Genomic DNA, 27,619 nt, shown 5'->3' with positions numbered 1-27,619 from the left:
TTTATTCACATCCTTCTAATTTTTATTTTGTTAAAAAAAATTAAAATATAAATACAAAACTTTTAAAAACAGGTAAAAAAAGACCTTGAACAATGCATTACAAAAAACCCTAACACAGACAGACATCTTATTCCCCCTAGCTGAATACTGATTAATCTCTTACCACTTATGACTGTATGACTGTAACTTTGTTGCTGGCAATCCTTATGATTTATATTGATATATTGACCATCAATTGTGTTGTAAATGTTGTACCTTGATGAACGTATCTTTTCTTTTATGTACACTGACAGCATCTGCACCAAGACAAATTCCTTGTGTGTCCAATCACACTTGGCCAATAAAAATTCTATTCTATTCTATTCTATTCTATTCTATTCTATTCTATTCTATTCTATTCTATTCTATTCTATTCTTTGACTATAATTAAGTGTTGTACCTTATGATCCTTGATGAACGTATCTTTTCTTTTATGTACACTGAGAGCATATGCACCAAGACAAATTCCTTGTGTGTCCAATCACACTTGGCCAATAAAAAATTCTATTCTATTCTATTCTATTCTATTCTATTCTATTCTATTCTATTCTATTCTATTCTATTCTAACATGTTAAAGGAATATTCGTTTCCCACCCCTTGGGAAACAACCCCCCTCCCCCCCAAATTTTAAACTGCTAAATCTATTTGCAATTTATTAGCCCAACGGCTGTGTACTATATTAGAGCACATGGAACAGGAAGAACAATGCAAATAAGAAAGACAGGATTAAAGTTTCAAGACCCTCGGTTAACAAACTAAACTAATGGATAAAAAATAACGCAGGAATCCTCAGAATGAAATAAATAACCAAGACATGGTTTTCAAGCAATTGTTGAAAAGGTAATCAACGTCTCCTCAACCGTGGACACTTTAAGATGGGTGGACCTCAACTCCCAGAATTCCCCACCCAGCAAAGGGGAGTTCTGGGAGTTGAAGTCCACCCATTTGAAAATGGCCACGGTTCAGGAACTGTTTTTAAGGGATAGTTTTAAAAAGTGGTCCAATGATTTCATAAGATGAAATAAGATATAAATAAGATATAAATGCAAATTAAAAAAAAAGATGTGGAAAAATTCCTTGCCATTATTCTTGCATTAAAGATTGACTCAGCCGTCCATCCTTCCGAGGTGGGTCAAATGAGGACCCAGAGGGGGATGGAAAGGATTGTGAAGCGGGATATAAGTCTATATTGCTGTTCCCTGTTTTAGGGGTAGCTGGAAAGGTTTCACCCTCCGTTTGCTTTTCATTCTGCTCGTAGGTTTCTTCGGAAGCAACTTGCCCGACTACCAGCGGTCAGAGATCATGATGTTCATCATGGGGAAAGTCCCTGTCTTTGGGGTGACCTCCCACACCTTGGACACCAGCGAGCTCGGGTTCGTCTCCTCATTCTGTTCTCTTTGCCTTTCTGCAATCTCTGGTATTAGTAATAGGAGGAGCCCTGGTGGCACAGTGGTTAGAATGCAGCATTGAAGGCTGACACTGCCCACTGCCGGGAGTTCGAATCTCACCAGGCTCCAGGTTGACTCAGCCTTCTGTCCTTCCAAGGTAAAATGAGGACCCAGATTGTTGGGGGCCAGAGGCTGACTCTGCAAACCGTTTAGAGAGGGATGGGAAGCACTGGGAAGCTGTCTAAGTGCTATTAAGGGCACTGCTGTTAATATGAATTATTAAGATGCCTTGACTAATATAGGAGAATCTTTTAGGCCAGGGTTGAAATGAGGTGTCCTCGGTGCTCTCTGCGCTTGGTAGGGTTTTTTGCAGACATTTCATGACATAACTAGGCAATGTTATCAGTACTACAAGGATGTGGGGTTTGTGGAGAGGAAGAGGAGGAGGAGGACTATGGGGTCCTTGGTCCCCTCTGAGCTTGGTTGTTTTCTTGCAGACATTTCATGACCCAACTAGGTAACATCATCAGTGTTACAAAGTGCAAACCTCCTTTCCGTCTAGCACCGATGATGTTACCTAGTTTGGGTCATGAACCATCTGCAAGAAAACAGCCAAACTTCAGAGACCACCAGGAACCCCACAGTCCTCCTCCTCTCTGCAACCCCCTCCCCTCCCTGCTCTGAAATATTAACAGATGGCTTTTGAAAGCAGGTCCCTTCTGGGCGTATTTTGCTTCTGCAAATTCTGTCTTGGAGACCTTTTTAAAAAGTCTTCCAGAGTGGGAGAGAGAGCGAGAGAGAGAGAGAGAGAGAGCGAGAGAGAGGGAGGGGCTGGTGAGGTCAGGGCCCCCAAATTGACAGTGTCTTATCCCGCTGGATGGTTTTCCAGCCAGGAATCCTGCTTGATTTGTGGGCAGCCCCAGCCTTGATTGACAAGCCACAGTCTTGGAGTTTCCCCCCCGTTTTCTTCCAGGAGATAATATTTTCTTTGCTCTTTCTGCTCTCGCAGGGATTTGGGAACCAGGAGGATTCAGATCATGCTTCTGCGGTCATTGCTGATGGTAAAAAGGGACTTTGGGATGGGAGGGGGGCGTGGGATGAGATGCCAGATTTCAGGGGTGGCTTCTCCCCTAATTCCTAATAGCAAGAATTCCGTCTTATTAAGAGCAGGGATCTCCAACCTTGGCCTCTTTAAGACTTGGGGAATTCTGGGAGTTGAAGTTCACAAATTGAATCACAAGAATTCTGGGAGTTTTAAGACCCATCTTTTTTTTTTTTATTGAAAAAGTTTTAAAAAAACAAATTTTCCCCCCTTCCCCCCCCTCCCAGAAAACCCCCTTCCCCCCTCCCTTCCCCCCTACGTGGGGCTGATTGGGGGTAGTTTGCAGGGGTGTCACCGAAATATAATTTTATCATATTTTGCCTATATCTCAAATTATTGTATTTTATTCCAATTTCATTTTAAATTGTGTTTTATTTCATTTTAAATTGCATTTTATTCCAACTTCATTTTAAATTGCATTTTTTAAAATTATTTGCATTTATATCCCGCCCTTCTCCAAAGACTCAGGGCGGCTTACACTATTTTTATCCAATTCCATTTTAAATTGCTTTTTTCCCCATATTTTAGTAATAATTTGTTTCTGGAACTCTGCCCTTTGATACGGCCCAAGGGCTAATCCAAAAACAAAGATATCGAACATTAGACCAGGTAAAGTTAATAGGGAAAAGCAGATTCACTTAACGACCGTGGCGAGAAAGGTTGCAAAATGGGGCCAAACTCACTTAACAACTGTCTGGCTTAGCGACGGAAATCTTGGGCTCAATTGTGGTCATAAGACGAGGACTCCCTGTATCTTTGAATCCTCTGCCTTGAGGAGCCCTTTGGCCCATTCAAGCAGCTGCCAGTCGTGCCTATGCAAGACCAATTGGGGACGCCTTGTTTTCTGTCGGCCTCCTCGGCAGGTGACCTCCGGCTACAACGCGAAGAGCATCGCCTCGGTCCTCTCGGCGCCCTTCCTGGACCCTCTGCTGTCCACTTCCCTCATGGAGGACTCCGAGCTGCGGCAGCTGGTCTTGGAGATCCTACACAATCTGATTGACCGGCACGACAACCGAGCGAAGCTTCGAGGGATACGGTAAGGATGGTCTGGCCTCTGGGTAGCCGGAACGGGGAAATGGACTATATTTGAGGGGCTGCCACAGAGAGGAGGTGGGGGAGGTCAAGCTATTCTCCAAGGCACCCGAAGGCCAGACAAGGAACAATGGACGGAAACTGACCAAGGGGAAATTCAACCTGGAAATAAGGAGGAATTTTCTGACAGTGAGAACAACCAACCAATTCTGTCAGAAATGGTGTAGGGTCTCCTGCTTGGGTAGGGAGTTGGACTAGATGACCTTCTGTTAATCTGTTAGAGATAGATAGATAGAGAGAGAGAGAGAGAGAGAAAGAGAGAGAGAGAGAGAAATAGGCAGGCAGGCAGGCAGGCAGGCAGGTAGGTAGGTAGGTAGATGATGGTAGATAGATAGATAGATAGGTAGATAGGTAGATAGGTAGATAGGTAGATAGGTAGATGATGGTAGATAGATAGAGAGATAGATGATGGTAGATAGATAGATAGATAGATAGATAGATAGATAGATAGATAGATAGATAGATAGATAGATAGATAAGTAGATAGATGATGGTAGATAGATAGATAGATAGATAGATAGATAGATAGATAGTTAGTTAGTTGGTGGTAGATAGATAGATAGATAGATAGATAGATAGATAGATAGATAGATAGATAGATAGATAGATAGATAGATAGATAGATAAGTAGATAGATGATGGTAGATAGATAGATAGATAGATATAGATAGATAGATAAGTAGATAGATGATGGTAGATAGAAGTAGATAAATGATGGTAGATAGATAGATAGATAGATAGATAGATAGATAGATAGATAGATAGATAGATAGATAAGTAGATACATGATGGTAGATAGATAGATAGTAGATAGATAGATAGATAGATAGTTGATAGATAGATAGATAGATAGATAGATAGATAGATAGATAGATAGATAGATAGATAGATAGATAGATAGATAGATAGATAGATAGATAGATAGATAGATAGATAGATAGATAGTTGATGGTAGATAGATAGATAGATAGATAGATAGATAGATAGATAGATAGATAGATAGATAGATAGATAAATAGATAGATGATGGTAGATAGATAGATAGTTAGTTGGTGGTAGATAGATAGATAGATAGATAGATAGATAGATAGATAGATGATGGTAGATAGATAGATAGATAGATAGATAGATAGATAGATAGATAGATAGATAAGTAGATAGATGATGGTAGATAGATAGATAGATACATAAATAGATAGATAGATAGATAGAAGTTGCGAGAGCTTCATCACTGGAAGCTTTCAAGAAGAGACAGGACTGCCATCTGTCAGAAATGGTGTAGGGTCTCCTGCTTGGGTGGGGGGTTGGACTAGATGACCTATAAGGTCCCTTCCAACTCTGTTATTAACTACAGATTAGCCTTGCTCTCCTGCAGAGTCTCCCATGCATCGAACCTGTCAAATTTATTTATTTATTTACAGTGATGAGGCACTGAAAAAAGGGGCTTCAGGTGCTTGGCCACTGACTCGTATTTATGACAGTCACGGTATCCCGGGGGTCACATGATCCCCTTTTGCGACCTCCTGACTGAAGCAAAGTCTAAGGCTTTGGTACAACTGATGGCAGTGGAAAGCAAGCTTTGCCGGGAGGTGCAACGCCCGTGTAGTTTGCAAAGAGTTTCCACTCTCCTCCAAGCGCTTCCTTGATTGCAAGTTGTTTGTTGTGGCTGTCACTTGTTGTTTGTTTTCATAAGAAACGAGCCTTCCCCCCCCTCCCCCCACTTTCTAGAATCATCCCAGACGTGTCTGATCTGAAGATAAAGCGAGACAAAATTTCCCGGCAAGACGTGAGCTTTATGAAGAAGGTAAATTTATGAAGAAGACTCCCGTTCAAATTCAGTCTAGCGCAGGGCTCTCCACACGTGGCCACTTTAAGACTTTGTGGACTTCAACCCCTGCGGGAGTTGAATTCTGGGAGCTGACGTCCACAAAGTCTTTTTTTTTTTTTATTGAAAGAGTTTTAAAAAACAAAAACATTTTTCCCCCTTTTTTTGCCCCTCCCTCCCAAAAAAAAAAAAACCTTTCTCGGCTTCCGGGTCAATCACAAGGTATTGTTATACATAAACCAAACATAGAATAAAATTTTCCCTTCCAATCCAATTAACCACATCCACAAAGTCTTAAAGTGGCCACATGTGGAGATCCAACAGATTACCCATTGCAGGTCAAACAGGGTCGGCTGGCAGGGGAAGAGGGGCCTTTTCTCTGCAGTGGCTCCCCTGGGTGGAATCTTCTGCCCTGGTGGGCACTTGGCAAGGCTTAAAAAGCCTGGGGCCCCAAATGCATCCGGGCTTCACTGTTGCCTGGCTTGACTGGCAAACTCTCTTGGCTGCTGTGTAGGGATGTTTCTTTATTGTTTTTGTAATGATTTGCATTGCTTTAATTGTTTTTATACTTTGGGAATTGTAAGCTGCCCAAAGTGATTGATTGAGATAGGTGGCTGTAGAAAAAGGGAGGGAAGGAAATGGGAGGGAAGGGGGGAGAAAAGGGAGGAATGGAGACAGGGTGGGAAGGAAAGAAGGGAAGAAGGGAGAGATGGAGGAGGAAGAAAGAAGAGAAGGGAAGGAGAGAGGGAGGGAGGAAGGAAGGAGAGGGAGGAGGGAGGAAGAAAAGAGGGAGGGAAGAAGGGAGGGAAGGAAATGGGAGGGAAGGGGGGAGAAAAGGGAGGAATGGAGACAGGGTGGGAAGGAAAGAAGGGAAGAAGGGAGAGATGGAGGAGGAAGAAAGAAGAGGAGGGAAGGAGAGAGGGAGGGAGGAAGGAAGGGGAGGGAGGAGGGAGGAAGAAAAGAGGGAGAGAGGGAAGGAAATGGGAGGAAGGGGGGGAGAAAAGGGAGAAATGGAGACAGGGTGGGAAGGAAGGGAAGAAGGGAGAGAGGGAGTAGGAAGAAAGAAGAGGAGGGAAGGAGAAAGGGAAGAAGGAAGGAAAAGGAGGGAGGACGGGAGGGAGGAATTGAGAAGTGGGAGGAATCGAGGCAGGATGGGAAGGAAGGAAGGGAGAAGAAGGAGAAGGGGGAAGAATGGAGGGAGAGAGGGAAGAAGAGAGTGGAGGGAAGAAGGAAAGGAAGGAGGAGGGGAAGGAGGAATTGAGAAGAGGGAAGAATGGAGGCAGAGTGGGAAGAAAGGAAGGAAGAACAGGAGGGAGGAATGGAAACAGGGTGGGAAGGAGTGAAGGAAGGAAGGAAAAGAGCAGAGCAGGGGAGGTGGGAGGAAGCATAAATCCCCCATGTTTTGGCATTCACACATCCCATCCTTCCGCTGCCTTGTGTCCCCTTCCCTCCTCCTGGAGCAGCATGCCCAGCAGCTGTACCGACACGTCTACTTGGGCTGCAAAGAAGAGGACAACGTCCACAAGAATTTCGAGCTGCTCTACACGTCGCTGGCCCTGATCACCATTGAGCTGGCCAATGAAGAAGTGGTCACCGACCTCATCCGCCTGGCCATCGCCCTGCAGGTACCTGGGAGGTGGGGGAGGAAGGCCAGGGGGTTGGGGGGGGCAGGGGGAAGAGCCTACTTAGGGGGCGACGAGAGGCATAGAAGAATATCCGCGAAAGAAAAATAAAACGCAGGCAACGATGCACACCTGCCTGCCTGGAAGGAAATATTTTGGTGTGTCTGGTTCTAATATCTTATTGTCTTCTCCGGAAGGACATCGCCATTCTTAACGAGGACAATTTGCCGATGTTCAACCGCTGCAGCCTCATGGGGCTGGTTGCCGCGTACCTCAACTTCCTGAGCCAGATGATTGCGATCCCAGCTTTCTGTCAGCACATCAGCAAGGTGGGTAGCTCCCTTTATTCCTTTTGGGGCCCTTCTTCCTTGGAACATTTCGGAGCTGGGGGGCCCACGCAGCAGGCAGAGAGCCGTTTTGGGTGCCCCAAAGAAGGGCCATGTCATCCTTTGGAGGTCCACGGAGATTCTCGGTCCTCCAGGTCACGGCTGTCCCAAAGGGGCTTTTTCCAAGAGGCAACTGGACTTTCTGGTTTTTTTCTTTGAAGATGTTTCGCTTCTCATCCAAGAAGCTTCTTCAGCTCTGACTGGATGGTGGGGAATGGAAGGGTGTATATTCCTTGCATCCTTTTAAAGCAGGGGTCTCCAACCTTGGCAACTTTAAGCCTGGTGGACTTCAACTCACAGAATCCCCCAGCCAGCAAAGCTGGCTGGGGAATTCTGGGAGTTGAAGTCCTCCAGGCTTAAAGTTGCCAAGGTTGGAGACCCCTGTTTTAGAGAGTCCTTGAGGCCACCTGGAGGTTTATCTGTGTCTTCAGGGTCACCTGAGTGATGCCAATGGATGTGGAGCCTTCTTGGAACTGCTGAAAGGAGGACTATGTTGTGGAGCTGGGCTTTCTGCAGGATGTTTCAGCAGTTCAAAAAAAAAAAAAAAAAATAATAATAATAATAATAATAATAATAATAATAATAATAATAATAATAATAATAATAATAATAATAATATTTTAATTTGTATACCACCCTTCTCCCGAAGGACTCAGGGCGGTGAACAGCCAAATAAAAACAACAATCAAATACACACAATACAGATAAAAACAATAGCTAAAAAACTTATTCAAATTTGGCCCAAAGTTAAAATACATTTAAAATCCCAAAAAACTAATTAAAAATTAAAACCCATAAAAACATCTAAAAATTCTATGCCAGTCCCGCGCGGAAAAATAGGTACGTCTTAAGCTCGCGGCGAAAGGTCCGAAGGTCAGGAAGTTGTCGAAATCCAGGGGGAAGTTCGTTCCATAGGGTGGGAGCCCCCACAGAGAAGGCCCTTCCCCTGGGGGCTGTCAGCCGACATTGCTTGGCTGACGGCACCCTAAGGAGTCCCTCTCTGTGAGAGCGCACGGGTCGGTGGGAGGCAAACGGTGGCAGTAGGTGGTCCCGTAAGTAACCCGGTAGAGAAGGCTCCACCCCCATTGGCACCACTCAGGTGACCCTGAAGAAACACACAAGCCTCCAGGTGGGCTCAGTGATTCTCTCAAAGGATGCAAAGTACCAGGTGTCTACAAGGAGTATAAATATTTCCATTCCCCACCATCCAGTCAGAGCTGCAGAAGTTTCTTGGATGAAAAGTGAATTGTCTTCAAAGAAAAAAAAAAACCAAGAAAGTTCAGTTGCTTCTTGGGAAAAAAAAAAACCCTTTTGGGACAAACTTTTTGATGCACAAACTGCATTGGGTGCCAGTTTCCTTCTGGGTTTAATTCAAGGGGTGGGTTGGGATGTACAGTAGTGGCCAAAATTGTGGAAACCTTTTGGGAAATTTTCTAAAAGTAGCTAATAACACCACTTTTTTGGGGGGAGTAGTACCATAAAATTATATATCAGTGGAAAGATAATTTAATCAAGAATGTCATGCAATAACCTTTATGAAGGATTTGCTATTAGAATAGCAGTTACAGTATAAAAAAGAAAAGCGAAACATGTAGAAAAAAGGAAATATACACAAATTATCACCATAGAAAAAATAAGATACACAAAAATGATCCCCATGTCAGTGAATACTTACTTGGGTAACCTCTAGCATGAATTACGGCCTTACAACGTCTTCCCATGGAGTGAACCAAGTCTTTCGGTTCTGCAGCTGTTATCATGTGAAACCAAGACTGAAGGATGGCTTCTATGAACTGGGTTTTATTGCTGGGTCGCTTCTGACTAACCAGTTTCTTTAGTCGGCCCCATAAATTTTCCATTGGGTGAAGATCTGGGCTATTCCCAGGCCATTCCAGCAGTGGAATAGGATTATCTTGAAACTCAAAAAAACAACAGTGGTTTTATTAGCCATCAAACCTCAAAAATACACTTTTCCAAAAAGGTTCCCACAATTTTGGCCACTACTGTATATATATATCCCTAGATGCTATGGGGCCAGGCTACCTACATAGCAAGTCTTCATCCCATCACCTTAGCCTGTCCCACCCAGTCAGGTAGGGAGTGTATCTTGCAGAACCTGTCAGTTAAAAAACTCCGATAGGGTGTGTGTGTGTGTCCCCCTAGGAAGAGAGCCTTCTCTGCCCTGTGGAATATTCTCCCCTTGGAAGAGAGGCAGACCCCACTCTCCTGGGCTTTCAGAAAGGAGTTACAGGCAAGTCCTTGACTTACAACGGTTCAAGTAATGACCATTCAAAGTTACGACGACACTCAAAAAAGCGACTTAGGACCATTTTTCCCAGTTATGGCCGTTGCAGCATCCCCACGGTCATGTGATCAAAATTCAGATACTTGGCAATTGACTCGTATTTATGACAGCCGCAGCGTCCCGGGGGTCACGTCATTCCCCCTTAGTGACCTTCTAACAAGCAAAGTCAAAGGGGAAGCCAGGACCCCTTAACAACCGTGTGACCACCTTAACGGCAGTGATTCACTTAAGAACGGTGGCAAGAAAAGTCGTAAAACGGGGCAAAACTCGCTTAACAAATGACTGACTTAGCAACAGAAATTCTGGGCTCCATTGTGGGTCGTAAGCCGAGGACTCCCTGTAATCCGTTCCTCTGAAAGCTCATCCAGGGCGTCTGTGTGGTCGTCACCCACATTTGGGCATTTTTGTGACCCAGGCCCAAGTAGGTGGTAGTTGACACAATCAGTTCAAAAACAAACAGACTGTATTAGAACAGCTGAGAATTAACTCATTCTCAGCGTCGTCCAAACTAAATCAAAGCAAATCCTTCGTAACACAATTCTTCAGTCTTATCACCAACCTTGCTCTAATTAGGCAAACTGCCAAAGGCTTTTCTTGGCAAAAGCTCAAAAGCAGAAATAAATGCAGCGAGACAAGGAGCAATTCTATCAACATTGTTTTCTGACAAACAGCCCAAATGCCGTTGCTGGTCTTTTAAGCCTTATGGGAGGGGCCAATCATCTCCTGGCCTTACTCCTGAGTCGTCCTCTCTGCTTGAGCTGCTCTTGCCTTCTGGCAGCTCTTCTCATGCGTGCATTAGGAACAGGCTCCTCCTGTTCCTCTGCCTCACTACTGTCAGCCTCTGGAGGCTCCGGAGTCCTCACCTCACTCCCCGATGGCCCTGGCTGTTTATCAAGGAGTCACAGAGCCAGAGGATGCCCTGGAGCTCAGGGGCCACCAAATTTTACCCAGCCCTCTGCTCCAGGAACAAGGGGAGAATCGTTGGGATACGGACATTCTCAGAAACCAGGCTCCTCAAGGTGGTAATCCAGCTGTATTTGCCAGCGGGGCATTTTAGCTTCATGTTCTCTGCCAAGAAAGTGAGCCAGAGATTTCATTCTGCTCGGTTAACCAGGGCTCTGAAAAGGGCTTTTTGCTGCCACTGTTTCCGCAGGTGATTGAAACCAGAACCGTGGAAGCTCCCTACTTTTTGCCGGAAACCATCCTTCGAGATAAGTGCAGGTAAATGTCTCAGGTTTGGCTGATAAAGGAAGCGAAACTTTGGAAGAGAAGGTTTGTCACTCAGCATTGAACTTTGGGGTCCTTGGCGCTCTTTGAGCTGGGTGGCTTTCTTACAGATGTTGGATAGGATGGGATGGGATGGGATGGGATGGGATGGGATGGAGAGAAGAAGGAAGGAAGGAAGGAATGGACATTACCTAACAGATGACCCCCCATGGAGTTTTCATATCTAATGATCTAAGTGCCAAAGCCCACTGCAACTACATAGCAAAAAAGGCTCTAAGAGTTGTAATCCTAATTTTGCGTAGCTTCTTTTCCAAAAAAACTACACTACTAATCAGAGCATTCAAAACATTTGCCAGACCCATTCTTGAATATAGCTCACCTGTCTGGAACCCATACCACATCTCTGACATTAATACAATGGAACGAATCCAGAAGTATTTTACAAGAAGAGTTCTCCACTTTTCTGTAAACAACAAAATATCTTATTCCACCAGACTTGAAATCCTGGGATTAGAAAATTTAGAACTCCGCCGACTCCGACAAGACCTGTGTTTAACACACAGAATCATCTATTACAATGTCCTTCCTATTAAAGACTACTTCAGCTTCAATCATAAAAATATAAGAGCAAACAATAGATTCAAACTTAATGTCAACCGCTTCAAACTTGATTGCAGAAAATATGACTTCTGTAACAGTGCTTGGAACGCATTACCTGACTCTATGGTCTCTTCCCATAATCCCAAAAGCTTTAACCAAAATCTACCATTGACCTCACCCCATTCCTAAGAGGACAATAAGGGGCGTGCATAAGTGCACAAAGTGCCTACCCTATTGTTCCTGTCCTATTGTTTCCTTTCAATATATGTGCTTGTATATAATGTTGTAACAAAATAAATAAATAAAATAAATAAATAAAAAGGAGGAAGGAAGGAAGGGAAAAAGGAAGGAGGAAGGAAGGAGGGAGGGAGGGACGAAGGAAGGAAGGAAGATAGGGTTATGAAGGAAAGAAAAGATGGAGGGAGGGAGAGGAGAGGAGATTCTTTATTGGCCAAGCATGATTGGACACACAAGGAATTTGTATGTTCTGTATGTTCACTGAGCTCGTTGTATGTTTACATATTCGCTGTATGTTCACTGAGAAGCTCTCAGTGAACATACAAACAAATGATAAGTCATGATTATAATCATAAAATACCATCATCATAAATCATAAGATACAACACTCGGTAATAATCACGGGATACTAAATAAAAGCAATCAGTATTAATCATAAGGTACAAACAACAAAATTATAAGGATAAGATGCTAAGAGAATAAGTAATGGGAAAAGTGAGAAAGATAATAGTTTGACATACCCAGCTACCATAGGTAACATCATGGGTGCTGGGAGGGAACACGATTTGCGGAGTGGAGGAGGACTGTCGGGTTGTTGGTGCTCTCTTGGTTGTCTTCGTGCAGATGTTTCATCACCCAGCGAGGTAACATCATCAGTGTTAGTGGGGTTTGCGGAGAGCAGGAAGAGGAGGACTGTGGGGTCCTTGGTACTCTGTGAGCTTGTTTTCTTGTGGATGTTTTATGACCGAACGAGGTAACATCTTGATCTGCAAGAAAATTGCAAGAGAATGTCTCAGGACAGAGATCACGCAGGACCCCAGAAATTAAACATTATAGCCCGCTCTCATTCATTAACCGAGAGACAAGGGGAATAATCATCGCCAAAGCCCAAGTCCTTGGTCCCCACGTAGTTTGGATGCTTCCATAGCCTACAAGGATACATTTCTTCTCTGAAAGATCCCAACTTATAATACACGGGACCGTCTTTCCCTGAAAATAAGATCCTGTCTTATATTTTTTGGAGCCCTGAAATAAGCGCTTGGCCTTATTGCCATGCGCTCAAAAGCCCGATTGGGCTTAGTATCAGGGAGGTCTTATTTTGGGGAAAACTCCCTCTCCCTCTTTCGAATGATGAAAGATGTGTGAAAAAAAGAATTTGATCGACGTGCAAACAGAATAAAAGCATATTGTTAACACACTTTGATGATGCATTTGCAAAGGGCCACACATCCCACAGGGACCCTCTTCAGAAACGGTGGGGAAAAGATGCCCAAAACCAAAGCGACTCCAAGTATCGCCCAAGAGCCATTTCAGCGGCATCTGTGGGGATTCTCAGAGATCATCCAGGTCGTGGTTGCCCCCCCACCCCCAAAATCAACTGGACTTTCTTGGGGGGTTTTTTTCTTTGAAAACGTTTCACTTCTCATCCCAGAAGCTTCTTCAGGTCTTCATTGAGTTCTTCATGAACTGAAGAAGCTTCTGGGATGTGAAATGAAACATTTTCAAAGGAAAAGAAAAACCCAAGAAAATCCAGTTGCTTTTTGGAAAAAAAGGCCCTTTATTTATTTATTTATTTATTTATTTTATTAAATTTTTATACCGCCTTTCTCCCGAAGGACTCAGGGCGGTGTACAGCCAAAATAAAACAGAATATATACAATTAAAACAACATTTAAAACAAAGCAAATTATAAAGGCTGATAGTTAAAAATTTAAATTTTAAATTTTAAAAATAATAAGAAATGTTAAGAAACCCAATTAAAATTCAACGCTATTATGCCAATCCCGCTTGAATGAATAAATATGTTTTAAGCTCACGACGGAAGGTCCGAAGATCAGGCACTTGACGCAGGCCAGGGGGAAGTTCGTTCCAGAGCGTCACTGCCCCCACAGAGAAGGCCCTACTCCTGGGGGCCGCCAGCCGACACTGTTTGGCGGACGGCACCCTGAGGAGACCCTCTCTGTGAGAGCGTACAGGTCGGTGGGAGGCAAAGGGTAACAGCAGGCGGTCTCGTAAGTACCCGGGTCCTAAGCCATGGAGCGCTTTAAAGATGGTAACCAAAATCTTGAAGCGCACCTGAAAAACCACAGGAAGCCAGTGCAGACTACGGAGCAGTGGTGTCACATGGGAGCTACGAGCGGCTCCCGTTACTACTCGCGCAGCCGCATTCTGGACTAACTGCAGCCTCCGGGTGCACCTCAAGGGCAGCCCCATGTAGAGAGCATTGCAGTAATCCAACCTAGACGTAACCAGAGCGTGAGTGACCGTGCATAAGGCATCCCGGTCAAGGAAGGGGCGCAACTGGTGGACCAAGCGAACTTGGTAAAAGGCCCTCCTGGAGAGGGACATTTCAGCAGTGAAGCGCCTGTATTGCCATCTTTTCTTGTATTCATTTCCGTTTCTCTTGAGAAATGTCTTATTCTCACTGGCCTGATTGCTCAAAGCCCAGCGATGCAGTAGAGCAGTTTCATTTTTACAGTCGCATTCCAAAAGAGAAACCTGCAGCAGTTTTACTAAAACTGAGGTTAGATTTGATGGGCCTCGTAGGATATTATCAATTAAAAAAAACCCAACTCAACCAAGATTTCAGTACAGTTTAAGATATTTTATTTATTTATTTATTTATAATCGAATTTGTATACCGCCCTTCTCCCGAAGGACTCAGGGCGGTTAACAGCCAGTTTAAAAACACAATATAATGCAAGTTAAAAACAATATAAAATTAATATAATTTATGGCCAAAATACTAAAAACTAACAATAACAATAAAGCTAAAACCCCATTTAAAACTACATTTTTAGGCTAGCCCTGCTCGATGGAATAAAAGAGTCTTCAGCTCACGGCGGAAGGTCCAGAGGTCGGGGAGTTGACGAAGCCCCGGAGGCAACTCATTCCAGAGGGCAGGAGCCCCCACAGAGAAGGCCCTCCCCCTGGGGGCCGCCAGTCGACATTGTTTAACTGACGGTACCCCGAGGAGGCCCTCCCTGTGGGAGCGCACAGGTCGATGGGAGGCTGTTGGTGGCAGTAGGCGGTCCCGTAAATAGCCCGGTCCTAAGCCATGGAGCGCTTTAAAGGTGGTAACCAGCACCTTGAATTGCACCCGAAAAACCACCGGAAGCCAGTGCAAACCGCGCAGGAGAGGTGTCACATATTAAAGATTTCAGCCAAATTCCCTTTCAGCCAAGAGGAAGGAAGTTGAGAAGATGGACAGGAGAACTTTGAAAATTCAGGGGGAAATTTGAAGGATATTGTTAAGGCAATAAGTAAGAATGATTTATCTTTGGAAGGGCTTCCCTCCAGGAGTTGCTCCACAACTGGAGATTTTTAAAAAAGAGACCGGACAGCCACTTGTCCAGAATGGTCTAGGGTCTCCTGCTTGGGCAGGGGGATGGACTAGAAGACCTCCAAGGTCCCTTCCAGCTCTGTTCGATTCTGTTTTGTTAGGGATCCGCTTACAATCTCATTGATTTTTATTTCGAACAAAGTTTTTTTTTTTTTTTTACAGCATTCCCTCGAACTTCGATAAGGACGAGAAGAGCTTGTTCTTCCTGACTCACAAGATTGTGGAATCCTTAGGCGGCAGCGGCTACAGCGTGGAAAGGCTGTCGGTCCCTTACGTGCCGCAGGTGACAGGTGAGTCTTTGGATGGAGTCTTTCCAGCAGACGCATGCCTGGCAATTGTTGACCGCAACAGCCCAGAGAGGAAACCGCTCGGTTTGGGGACCTGGATTGTTGAACAGGTGGGATAAAACCGCTTCCGTTTGCGATCGGCCAATGATGGCTGAGCGGTGATGTTGCTGAACTACAACTCCCACAGCACCTGGCTGTTGTGTCTCGCTCGCTTTCCCCGCAGCTGGGCCCCTCTTATCTCCTTCCGAACGCTGAGGAATGTCCTGGCATGCCTCCAGGCCCCAGCCCTGGCACCATGCCCAGACAGGCCGAGCAAGAAGAAGGGCCTGACGTGCCTCCAGCCCCCAGCCCTGGCTCCATGCCCAGGCAAATGGAGCAACTAGACCCCTCCCCCTCCCCCACAGCATGTGAGCCTGAGGAATGTGAATTGCCAACAGTTGGAGCCTGGAGAGATCCTCGCTTCCGGAGAATTGATAGGCGGTGTCAGCAGAATGAAGGGAGGGGCAGGCCTGGATAAGTGCTGAGTCATGGAGCCACACCCCAAGGCCTATATAAAGGATCTGCTTTCTGGCATTCTCTGAGTCAGGCAAAGTCTAACTGGGATTGTTGAAGTCACTTTCTGGTCTCCTGCCTGCCTTGAGAACGCTGATAGGACTTTGGCAGAGCTGCAGCGGCACGCCTGATACGGACTCCCCCGACCCGGCCGTCAGCGGAGGAGTGGGACACGACACTGGCTCTCCTGGAGCTTTAAGGCCGCCATCCTTGCGGCCCTCTTGAAGATACCTTGGGGGCTGTTCCAGAGGGCAGCCAGGGACTCCTTGCTTCTCTTCTACACACCTGTCCCTTCAGATTTCGTTTCCCCCAGGCAGCCATTTTGAGAGGAAGCAGGCTGTTCCGCTTTCCCAGGAGACCACCAGCGGTCTCCAGCCTCGACCACTTGAAGCCCTGGCTTTGCTGGCTGGGGAATTCTGGGCATTGAAGTCCACCAAGGTTGGAGACCCCTGCACTATACCACATAAATGGTGGAAAGGGGGATGGCCAGAAGCACCGCGTGGCCCTTTGGGTCACAGTTCTCATACCTCCACCTGCGTTTGACCAGCTGTCTGTTATGATCAGCTCCACTGAGTTGGACTAGATGACCTACAGGGTCCCTTCCAACTTTGTTCTTCTAAGTAGACCAGACCACGAAATGTAAAATACTATGCAGGAGTTTTACAACAATTAGCATCCGCGGGACACTGCAAATGGCCATAAATGCGCCTGGTTGCCACGGGCCTGGAGTGCAGTCATGTGACTGGAGGATGTGGGTGACCAGCACAACTTGAAATTCAGGCCATGAGGAACTGCCCAGGTAGGTCTGTCAGAACTTTGAATGGTCACTAGGTGACCGGTCGTAATTCAAGGACTTATCTGCATTCTCTACAGGTTTTGATCATTCTCCTAATTCCTGAAACCTATAATCAATTTATCTATCTATCCATCTATCTATCTATCTACCTTCCTACCTACCTCTCATCTCTCTCTGTATATATCATCTATCCATCCATCTCTCTCTCATCTATTTCTATCCACCTAACACTGTCATCTATATATCTCTCTCTCTCTCCCTCTCTCTCTCTCTCTCTATCCTTCCATATCATCAATCTATTTTCTTTCTTTCTTTCTTTCTTTCTTTCTTTCTTTCTTTCTTTCTTTCTTTCTTTCTATCTTTCTATTTATCTCCATCCATCTCTATCATTCTATTTCTAATTATCATCAATTTATCATCTATCCATCCATCCATCTCTATCAATCTATTTCTCTCTATCTATCCATCCATCCATCCCTATCATCAATCTATTTCTTTCTTTCTTTCTTTCTATCTATCTATCTATCTATCTATCTATCTATCTATCTATCTATCTATCTTATCTACCTATGTTATCTATCCATCCATCATCAATCTATATCAATTTCTTTTTCTTTTTCTTTCTTTCCTTCCTTCCTTCCTTTCTTCCTTCCTTCCTTCCTTCTTTTCTTTTCTTTTCTTTTCTTTTCTTTCTGTCTAGCTACCCATCCATCCATGCCTAACTTACCAGAATGGGATATATTGTATGCTATAATTTGTATCACCCACAATGAGAAATATGAACTTTTCTGATGTTCCATATACAGATGAGGACCGGCTGTCACGAAGGAAGAGTATCGTGGACACTGTGTCCATTCAGGTGGACCTCCTTCCTGGAAACGGCGCAGAAGATAAAGTAAGTTTGATCATGGACATTGTGCAGCTTCAGAAAAGCTTTTCTTCTTTCTCATCGCTTTAAGGCTAGGACTCTCCAAACTTGGCAATTTATGGACTTCAACTCCCAGAATTCAATGGGGGGGATGCAATGCCCAGAATTCTGGGAGTTGAAGTCCAGAAGTCTTAAAGTTGCCAAGCCTGGAAGGCCTTGTCCTTAGTAATCTCACCTAACCCTAACCCTATCAGTTGCACCTATCCTTCCATCAATTTGCGCCTGGCCAAAGCCACCCCATCAGCTTTCATGCTCAAGGCTGGACTAGAACTCACTTCCTCCTGCTGATTGGCCCAAAGTCACCCAGCTGCTTTCATGCCAAATGTGGGACTAGAACTCACTGTCTCCTGGTGATAGGCCCAGTCACTCAGAGGGCTTTCGTGCCTAAGGCAAGATTAGAACTCCCAGTCTCCTGGTTTTTAGGCCAGCACCCTCACCATTACACCAGATTGTCTCTCCACATACAATTAGGTGTAACTGTTGACAGATTGAACATAATGAAGTATGAATATGGCAGGTGCAAAAGCTTGGATGTTCTTTTAATCAGCCCTTTATATCATCCCCTCTGACCAGCTTTCTCATCTTGGTTTTTGGGTTGTTTTCCCACGTTTTCTGGCAGATTCTGTAACTCAGAAATATTATTGAGCCTCCTTGCAGGCTTCTCCTTTCAAGCATCTAATGGCTTCTATGTGGCCAATTCATTCTTTCCCTCTTGTTAAACTACAGCTGCAAAACAGAGTAAATTATTTTCTTTTCTTTATTTGTTCAACTGTTGGTGTATTTAAACAAAATATTTCTCCCCTCCCCACCCAGGTTAACAGCACAGAGGAAATTACCTTTGAAGCACTGAAGAAGGCGATAGGTAAAATGCATCACATTATATAGTAAAATACGTATCCTGCCCCCATTCCTTGTTATATCGTACTCTTAATAAGCAGAATTCCCCCCCCAAACGTAATCATAATCCTTGCTACTATGGATAGTTTCTCCTCAGTTAAACAACCAGGAATATCTCTGGAGATTCTCAGTCATCCAGGTCATGCTTTCCCAAAGGGGCTTCTCCAAGAAGCTTCTTCAGTTCTGCAGTAGTGGAATTGTATTATTATTATTATTATTATTATTTATTATATTTGTATATTTGTATATTTGTATGTTCACAGACAAAAAATAACAGAAAACATATAATAGATAAAAAACAGCTAAAGAATAGATAGTTAAATTCAATTAATGCTCTAACTTTTAAATACAAATTTAAAACCTCATTTAAACCCCCTTTTTTAAAAATCCAATTTAAAACTACATTCAGGCTAGTATATTCCGAAGAACTGAAGAAGCTTCTTGGATGAGAAGCAAAACGTTTTCAAGGAAAAAAAACCAAGAAAGTCTAGTTGTGTTTTGGAAAAAGCACCTTTGGGACAATCGGGGTGAGAAAATAACGATTGCATGTTTAATAGCTCAGTTAATATTAATGATGTGACGAATTGGGCTCCAAACTGGATCAGGTCCATCCACTAAAGTCTGAACTAATATTTCTCCAACTAAAAACAAGCTTTGCACTTCTTAAGTTTTTATTTATTATTATTATTTATTTATTTATTTATTTATTTTATTTGATTTTTATACCGCCCTTCTCCCGAAGGACTCAGGGCGGTGTACAGGCATAATAAAAAACCGGCAATACAATATACAAATTTAAAATACGATTTAAAAAACTTATTTAAATTAGCCCAATGATTAAAATTTACCCTACTAAAACCCCATTTAAAATTAATAAATTTAAGATTAAAATCCCAATTTAAGCCAGCCCCGCGCGGATAAAAAGGTGAGTCTTGAGTTCGCGACGAAATGTCCGAAGGTCAGGTATTTGGCGTAAACCCGGGGGAAGCTCGTTCCAGAGGGTAGGAGCCCCCAGAGAGAAGGATCTTCCCCTGGGGGCCGCCAGCCGACATTGTTTGGCGGACGGCACCCTGAGAAGTCCCTCTCTGTGGGAGCGTACGGGTCGGTGGGAGGCGTATGGTAACAGCAGGCGGTCCCGTAAGTACCCAGGTCCTAAGCCATTTATTTCACACGGCATAGCAAAATACAGCCTAGTGCCTAAAGTGAGTAATTCAGAAGTGCCCATTTATTCAGATACGAATGGACAGAATTCTTGGGGGGGGGGTCTCTAGCCCCCCGGGAGACCACCGATGCTTTTACTCTCACGGAGACCTTGCAGTCTCTGGCATAGCCAGCCAGCTGCCCACAGCCAGGCTGAGAGGGTGTCCCAGGCCGAGGGCTTCAACCAGGGCGTTTGGGGAAGCCGTCTCATCGCATGTTTTGGGAACGGGGCCTTTACTTTCCTCTCTCTTTCTTTCTTCATTTTTTAAAAAAAATATCAACTTCCCAAGATAATACCGGCCTTGAAGAGCAGGAGAAGGAGAAGAGGCGCCTGGTCATTGAGAAGTTTCAGAAAGCCCCCTTTGAAGAGATCGCAGCACAGTGCGAGACCAAGGTGAGCCAAGCAAGCAACATTTTCTACAACAGCCCCCTGCTTGGTGATGCCCAGATAGCCTTGCAACGCAGCTGGTGTCGTGTCCCACTCCTCCGCTGACGGCCGGGTCAGGGAAATCCGAATCAGGCTTGCCTCTGCAGCTCTGCCCAAAGTCCTAGCAAAGTCCTCAGAGCAGGCAGGAGACCAGAAAGTGACTTCAGCAAGATAAGTTCGACTTTGCCTGACTCAGAGACTGCCAGAAAGCAGATCCTTTATATAGGCCATGGGGTGTGGCTCCATGACTCAGCACTCATTAAGGCCTGCCCCTCCCTTCCTTCTGTTGCCTCTGCCTATCCAATCTTCTGATGCGAGGATCACTCCAATCAGCAGCTATTGGAAATAAACCTTCCTCAGGCTCACATGCTGTGGAGGAGGGGGAGGGGTCTAGCTGCTCCGTTTGCCTGGGCATGGAGCCAGGGCTGGGGCCGGGGGGTGCTCCCTCCTCTGCAGCCTGCTTGGGCATGGAGCCAGGGCTGGGACCGGGAGGTGCCCCCTCCTCTGCAGCTTGTCTGGGCATGGAGCCAGAACTGGAGCCGGGAGGCATACATTCCTCCGTGTTCGGGAGCAGATAAGCAGACCCTGGCTGCGGTGAGAGCGGACAAGACACAACAGCTGGAGGGTCTACAGCACAAGCTAAGCTGGGGTCTCTCTTCTCCGCTTGCATTGCTCATGGTCCCACCTTCTCCTATGAGGGTTGGGAGGAACAACCTGGTGCAAAGTAGACTTTGCATTGCCGTGTTTTCCTCTGCGTAATGAAGTGTGAGATCAGGGCAGACGAGTGGGCAAAGCGTGGGGAGTGGGAGCAGACCCCTTTCACTGTCCCTCTTGTGGATGGGAACTGGCATCCAGAGTAGGGCTACCAGATTGAAACCCCTGGCTGAGGAAGGAAACTCCCTGTGAAAGGTTTCTGCTTGATGATACGGTAGGAAAGGGGTTGTAGTTGGTGACCCAACACTTCCGTTTCTCCTGGGGAGGCGTAAGAAGAGAGAAGGCGGCCATGTGACAGCATTTTTCTCCCAGAGGGGATTTTTCCAGCTTTATCGGGGGCCTTCAGTGGGGGATAATCTGGGATATGGGATGCCTCAAGAAGAGAATACAGAATAGGATACAGGATAACAGAGTTGGAAGGGACCTTGGAGGTCTTCTAGTCCAACCCTCCAATCAGGAGACCCTACCCCATTCCAGACAAGTGGCTGTCCAGTCTCTTCTTAAAAGCCTCCAGTGATGGAGCTCATACTACTTCTGGAGGCAAGGAGTTCCACTGATTGTCTTCACTGTCGGGAAGTTTCTCCTTACTTCCAGGTTGCGTCTCTGCTCGATTAATCTCCATCCGTTGCTTCTTGTCTTGCCCTCAGGGGCTTTGGCGAATAGGTGGACCCCTTCTTCTCTGGGGCAGCCCCTCAAATATTGGAAGACTGCTGTCATGTGTCCCCTGGCCCTTCTCTTTGTTAGACTTATATTATTACAATTCTAAGAGTAACAGAATCCGAAAGCTGGAAGGGGGACATTGGAGGTCTTCTAGTCCAACCCCCTTCCAGAGCACAAGTCCTTATACATACATCCCTGAAAAAATAGTTGTCCAATCTATTCTTGAAGACCTCCAGCGCTGGAGCCCCCACAACTCTGTGAGGCAGGTTGTCCCACCGAAAGGAATCTCGCCTTGACTGTCACCCGATCTCTTTTCTCTCTCCAGGCAAACCTCCTCCATGACCGACTGGCTCAGATACTGGAGCTCACCATTCGGTAAGGACTAGTTGGATTTTGGCTGGGAATATTGGAGGGTGGGAATTTGGGAGTCACGAGGTGAAAGGGTGGGAAATTCAGGGATGACCAAAGGACAATACAAGTACGTCCTCAATTTACAACAGTTCGTTTAGTGATTGATCAAACTTACAACAGGACTGAAAAAAAGTGACTTAGGACTGGTTTTCCACACTCATGACCGATGCGGCATCGCAATTTGGGTGCTTAGCAACTGGTATGAATTTACAATGGTTGCAGAATTCGCTGGTCACATTTGCAACTTTCTGACAAGCGGTCATTGGGGAAGCCAGCAGGAAGTCACAAACCATGCTCATTTAACAACTGCAGACTCATCAGTCAAACATAGTCACAGGATGTTTCACTTTACAACTGTTTCACTTAGTAATGGAGTCGCCAGTCCCAACTGCAGTCACTAAGCAAGGACTACCTGCAATATTTTGTTCTGACAAGTTGATTCTCAGTGACGATTGCCGGATTAACCAGAGTTTGTGTTAGTCTCTGTTGGCTTCAATTGCTTTCCCACCATGTATTTTTTACTGTTCAAATATTATTAGTTTGCAAACTGTCTCCAGTAGCCATCAGAAGACAATAAGAATGACAACATAGGAAGAAATACATTTCCTCAATTGAAACCGTTTTGGATCTGACTTGATTAAAGTCGGGGTCCCAAGCCAGCCCGAAAGGCAGAATCTCCAGCTGAAAGTCTGCAGTGTGTAACCCCGAGGTCTTTCTTTTTACAGGCCCCCTCCCAGTCCTTCGGGGACCCTGACCATCACGGCCGGCTGCCCCCATTACCAATCTGTTCCTGTCTATGAGATGAAGTTTCCGGATCTTTGTGTGTATTGAGGGTCCTCTGCTGGGAATTATTTTAGTCTTAGAGCACACACTGTGTAAGGTCCAGAAGGAGTTCCTTGCTCTCTTCACTCTTTGCCGCAATTTAATCGAGTTTTCAAAAACGGCCATGAACATGAAGGGCAGTTAGGCTGGGATTGCACCCGAAATATCTTTATTTTGTACACGCTGTTCTCGAAGCTGTTGCGAAGAAAAATGAAAAACAATTTATTTTTGGGCAGCTGGTTTTACGATTTGGAAATAAGGGCGTGTCTAGGTTTATTCTTCCACTTTGTCTAGAAGTGACAATGCTAACTATCCAATTCTGGGCTGGCTCGTTTCCCGTCAAAACCTTTTTCGTAATGTAAATCTTGAGCACCTTAAACAATACGAGGTGGGCACTTTGCTATCATTAACTGAAGGATGATGCTAAATAGTAGGCCACGTTGAAAAACTGGCACGTGCCCACAATGGCTAATCTGAACCATAGTTTTGCTTTCTCAAAATTCTGTGCTTCTGCAAATAGTTGTCACACGCACTGTTCTGATAAAAAAAAGCCTCATTTTGAGCTTTAAAGCCTGCAGTATTTTTTCACGTCTTAAAAAAAATGTCTAGTTTAAAGCCCATACTTTGGGGGAAGTGTATTTTTGCTGCAGAGCGGTATATAGAGGATATAAATATATTTAGTATAGCACAAGATATTAAGGGCATTTTAAAATGAGAGGGTTTTTAAAAACACATTTCTGAAATTGTAATAGAAGAGTTGGTTATTCTATGAACTATTTCTCTCTGTAATATAGCGATGATAGTGATATTTTATTAACTGAAAAACAAAAAATATGGATCGCGCCCCTAGGCAACTTAGAATTTTTAATGTAATGTACATGCTCCTTTTTTTTCATCTGCCAACTGCCATTTCCCTGGCTGAGGCCTCCTAGTCAAGATATTCCCATTTTCTGACGCCTTTTCATTAACACCCATTGCACAAGGGGGGTGGATTTTAAATGTTTAGCCTGTCCCACAAATAACTTCAAAAGCTCAATAAACAGCAGGCAAGCTTTGGTAATTTAACATGTACTGTAGTTGCCAGCTTGCTGACGGGGGTGACTGATACGTGTGGCCCGGGGACACAAATTGGGGAGAAGTCCTAGGGAATTTATATATTTTTTGATTTTTTGGCCAGCCTGTTAAAAGAGCCGAACTCTGGACGTGCTCACTGTAACCAAGGCCTTTTTTTCAGTTTGACAGCGCAATCACAGCTCTTAGAGGAGGACGAAACCGCCTCTCTGGTACAGCATCCCCCTGTGATTGCAGCTGCTCCGGCCTGCTCAGACGAGAGGCAGCGCCCCTCGCAGGACGCCCGCGCCCCCCTCCCTTGGCACCCTTAGCTCCCCCTTTTTGGTTTTGGAAGGTAAGCTGTATGGGCGTCTGATGTCATCCGAGGGGCGTCTTCCTGAAGAGCAAAAAGCCAAGGGAAGGCCCCTCTGTCTTTTTCCAAAGTGTGGCTGCTTACGCGCCAGCCCTGAAGGGAAGGCCAAATGCTCTGCCATGTTCACCCCATGCAGTCTGACTGGTCCTGCTGTCCGTCCAGCTGCTTCCCCCACTGCTCTGCATGCAACAGACGCCTGGCCTTTCATGCCTCATCTGCTGGGCTGCCTCCATCTTTGGTTGTTATAGTCCACAGTGGAACTGCGACATTTCCACAACTCTCGTGGCTCTTGTGTAGCGTTTAGCGGGGCGGGGAAAACATGCAAAAAGAGGACAGGCTGCCTCCTGGGTCTGAAAACATTCCTCACGCGGTGCATTATGCTGGTGGGGAAAAGCGGAAGTCCACGAAGCCATGTTGCTGATTCTGTAACAATCCCTCGCGCTTCAGAAACACCCGATACAAAGGCCTGCGTACTTGATCACCCGTGCTCGTGGCCGTGTTGGTGTCGTTCGAATGTTTTTGTCCCTCGAAAGTCCTGCTGGTAGTTTTAAGTAGGCCAGTCTGTTCCTTAGCATTTCAGCTGTTCCTTTTGAAAGAATGTATAGCTTTCCGTTGGCATTTTAACGCAAAAAAATGAAAATTGCTCTACTGCAGAAGACTGTCGTTAACCACCGAATTGTCTGTTTCACCGACGCTTCAGTAGATCGGTAGATTTCTGCATACTCTGTAACAAGCTGTTCGGTTAAATGTAAGAACACTGTGCAAATCCACTTGTAAGCAATAAAATTTACATAAAGGAAGAGTCATGAAATATGATTTTTTTTCCTCCTATTTTAAGGCTTTTGTTGACATTTAATAAATAATGATTTAGGTAATGAAAATCATTGACAAACAATTTAAGTAGTGTGCTAGTGAAGCATTTGCCTTTTGAGAGGGAAAGTGCAAGAGGGGTGGGCAACCTACACCCCCACTGACCTTTTTGAGTGTCTGCAAAGGTCTTCAAAGTTGCTTAATGTTCCTCTTTTAAAAATACCCAACCTGAGGGGGAAAAGTCGTATATTTTGTCCCTTCACCAGTCACATCCGTGGGGCTTGCTATTCTGCTCCACATGGCCTTGACTGGCCATAAAAAAATGGAGTGAATAAGTTTCCAGCCACAAGAAAAGGTGCCCACCGACCCCTTGGACACAATATCAGTTTTACATCCAAATTCTTGAACTTCATGTTTCTTTCAGCCTGCTGGGAGACCACTGCTGGCAACCTGAGTGAACTCAGTGGACCTCAAAGACGCCCACCCCCCCACATTTGTACAAGGCAGAACTCTCTCTTGTCCCCTTTGCCCCAGTACCAAACCCACCAGAGGCATTGGACAACTTCCATCACTCTTGATCTAGAAACCATGGACAGCCCCACCAGGGGGCAGGCCAAGAAGAGGAGTGCACCTGTGTGTTGTGTGTGTGTGTGTGTGTGTGTGTGTGTGTGGGAGGGAGGGAGGGAGGGAGGGAGAGGATTTGTTGCCCCACTCAGCTTTCAGCAACCCCAGCCTGCAATTCAAAAAATAGATTTCTTTTTTAATTGGCCAAGTGTTATTGGACACACAAGGAATTTGTCTTGGGGCATATGCTCTCAATGTACATAAACGAAAAGATACCTTCATCTAGGTACGACAAATGGCAAGCTCTGCAGCCCAAGACAAGCAGCGGACAGTTAGTCCTCCACTTACAACCATTTGTTTAGTGGCCATTTGAGGTTACAGTGGCACTGGGGGAAAAAGCAACTTGCAGCCGGGCCTCCCCCTTACAACCCATGTCGCATCCTCGTGGTCACGTGATTAAAATTTGGGTGCCTGGCAACCAGGATGCATTTATGAGGCTGGTACATGATCGCCATTTGGGACCTTCCTTCCCAGCCTGCTTCTAACGAGCAAATGGAGGAAGCTGGATTCGTTTTAACGACCACGTGATTCACTTAAGAGCTGCAAGAACACCTGTGGCAGGTAAAATTAGGTGTGTGACTCACTTAATGACCACCTTGCTTAACAACGGAAATTCTGGTCTCCGTTGTGGCCATAAGTCGAGGACTACCTGTGCTGAGATCAAGGGCGCAGAAAGAGAAAAATAATAAAACATTATTAAATAATAATAAAAGGGAGCAAGCCAAGGCCCATCTGTGGGTGAAGAGCGAGAGTTTTCTGCTCATAAAGCTGGTCCTCCTCTCTCCTTTTCATTTATTATTCATATCATTCATTATTCATATCGTGGGTAGACATCTCGTGAGCCCTGGCTTCGTCCAAGGCGTTTGCCAGCGTTAGGTTGCTTTTAGACAGCAGCCGCCTCCGCAAACGGATGTCCCTGACCCCGCGGATGAGTTGCTCCAGCAATGCCTCATCCAAGTCTCGGTACTCGCAATGTTTTGAGGCTTTCCTCAGGGCGGCCATGTATGCGCTGATGGACTCGCCCTCTTGCTGTCTGCGCTCCCCGAATTCTAACCGTTGCACATACTTGGACGGCGTTGGTGCATAATGGGCTTTCAATAAAGTCTGCAGAGTTTGCCACGGTACCGACTGTACCGGCGTTGGCTCTGCCAGGGATTCTGCGGTGTTGAAAACTTCTGGACCGCAGTGGCTCAGGAAATACGCTCGTTTCCTGTTGTCTGAAACTCCTTGAAGTTCGTTCGCCTCGAGGAAACACTCGAAACGAGCCATGTATGACCCCCATTTTTCCTTAGCTGGGTCGAATGGCGCTGGCGGTGTGTAGCCGGACATCGCTGCTTTCCGCCCCTTGTTTGCTGGGTTCGCGTCTTCCTGGTGAGTTCAGCTCTTTTCCTGGCGCTCTTAGCCTCGAGATCCCACCTTCGTCGCCAGTGTTAGATTCGGGCAATAACGAGGCAGGAGACCAGGATAGTGACAACAGCTCTTTACTATATGGTGAACCCAGCAACCAGTGCCCGGGAAAACCTCTCCTTATATACAGTTTAGCCGGTGGCTTCAACCAATCAGCAACATGCTATTTTCCCGCCAAAACTTTTAAAGATACATTACACTATGTATAAGCCAAACGGGTTAACCACCCCTCGTGCCCGCCACGGATGATGGGCTTTGTCATCCCTCCCCAAACGCTCCTTCCAGGCGGGGTCAACCAGGCCGGCTGAGGCCTCGCGAGGGGTTCGAGGAGCCGGCTGGGCCGGTCAGGAGGCACCCCGTCCGCCCAAAGGGAGGGAAAAGCTCCGCCTCTTCCCGGCTTGCGAGGAACCCGAAAGCGACCCCGCGCCTCACGGAGCCTCCTCGGAGAAGGAAACAAAAACGCGCGGGAAACGAAGGCCTCGAATTCGCCTCAC

General features: G+C 45.5%; 1 protein-coding gene across 8 annotated transcripts in view; it reads left to right on the top strand.

The window, feature by feature from the left end:
* EFR3A (EFR3 homolog A) overlaps window positions 1-25,086 on the top strand; it is a 58,967-nt gene extending 33,881 nt beyond the window's left edge. For all 8 annotated transcript variants that reach the window (XM_058176798.1, XM_058176797.1, XM_058176800.1 and 5 more), the window contains 13 exons: window positions 1,299-1,413; window positions 2,438-2,489; window positions 3,394-3,566; window positions 5,351-5,426; window positions 6,911-7,072; window positions 7,267-7,398; window positions 10,914-10,981; window positions 15,330-15,457; window positions 17,609-17,697; window positions 18,544-18,592; window positions 20,118-20,221; window positions 21,954-22,003; window positions 22,765-25,086. In XM_058176798.1, the coding sequence (XP_058032781.1) occupies window positions 1,299-1,413; window positions 2,438-2,489; window positions 3,394-3,566; window positions 5,351-5,426; window positions 6,911-7,072; window positions 7,267-7,398; window positions 10,914-10,981; window positions 15,330-15,457; window positions 17,609-17,697; window positions 18,544-18,592; window positions 20,118-20,221; window positions 21,954-22,003; window positions 22,765-22,870 (1,304 nt within the window). In that variant the 3' untranslated portion in view covers window positions 22,871-25,086. The remainder of the gene's footprint in view (window positions 1-1,298; window positions 1,414-2,437; window positions 2,490-3,393; window positions 3,567-5,350; window positions 5,427-6,910; window positions 7,073-7,266; window positions 7,399-10,913; window positions 10,982-15,329; window positions 15,458-17,608; window positions 17,698-18,543; window positions 18,593-20,117; window positions 20,222-21,953; window positions 22,004-22,764) is intronic.
* Window positions 25,087-27,619: the final 2,533 nt, after the last annotated feature.

This window comes from Ahaetulla prasina, chromosome 3 (genome assembly GCF_028640845.1).
Source record: "Ahaetulla prasina isolate Xishuangbanna chromosome 3, ASM2864084v1, whole genome shotgun sequence".
Classification (NCBI taxonomy): domain Eukaryota; kingdom Metazoa; phylum Chordata; class Lepidosauria; order Squamata; family Colubridae; genus Ahaetulla; species Ahaetulla prasina.
Note: the sequence above shows the minus strand (reverse complement) of the source record. Positions and strands in the feature narration are given on the sequence as shown.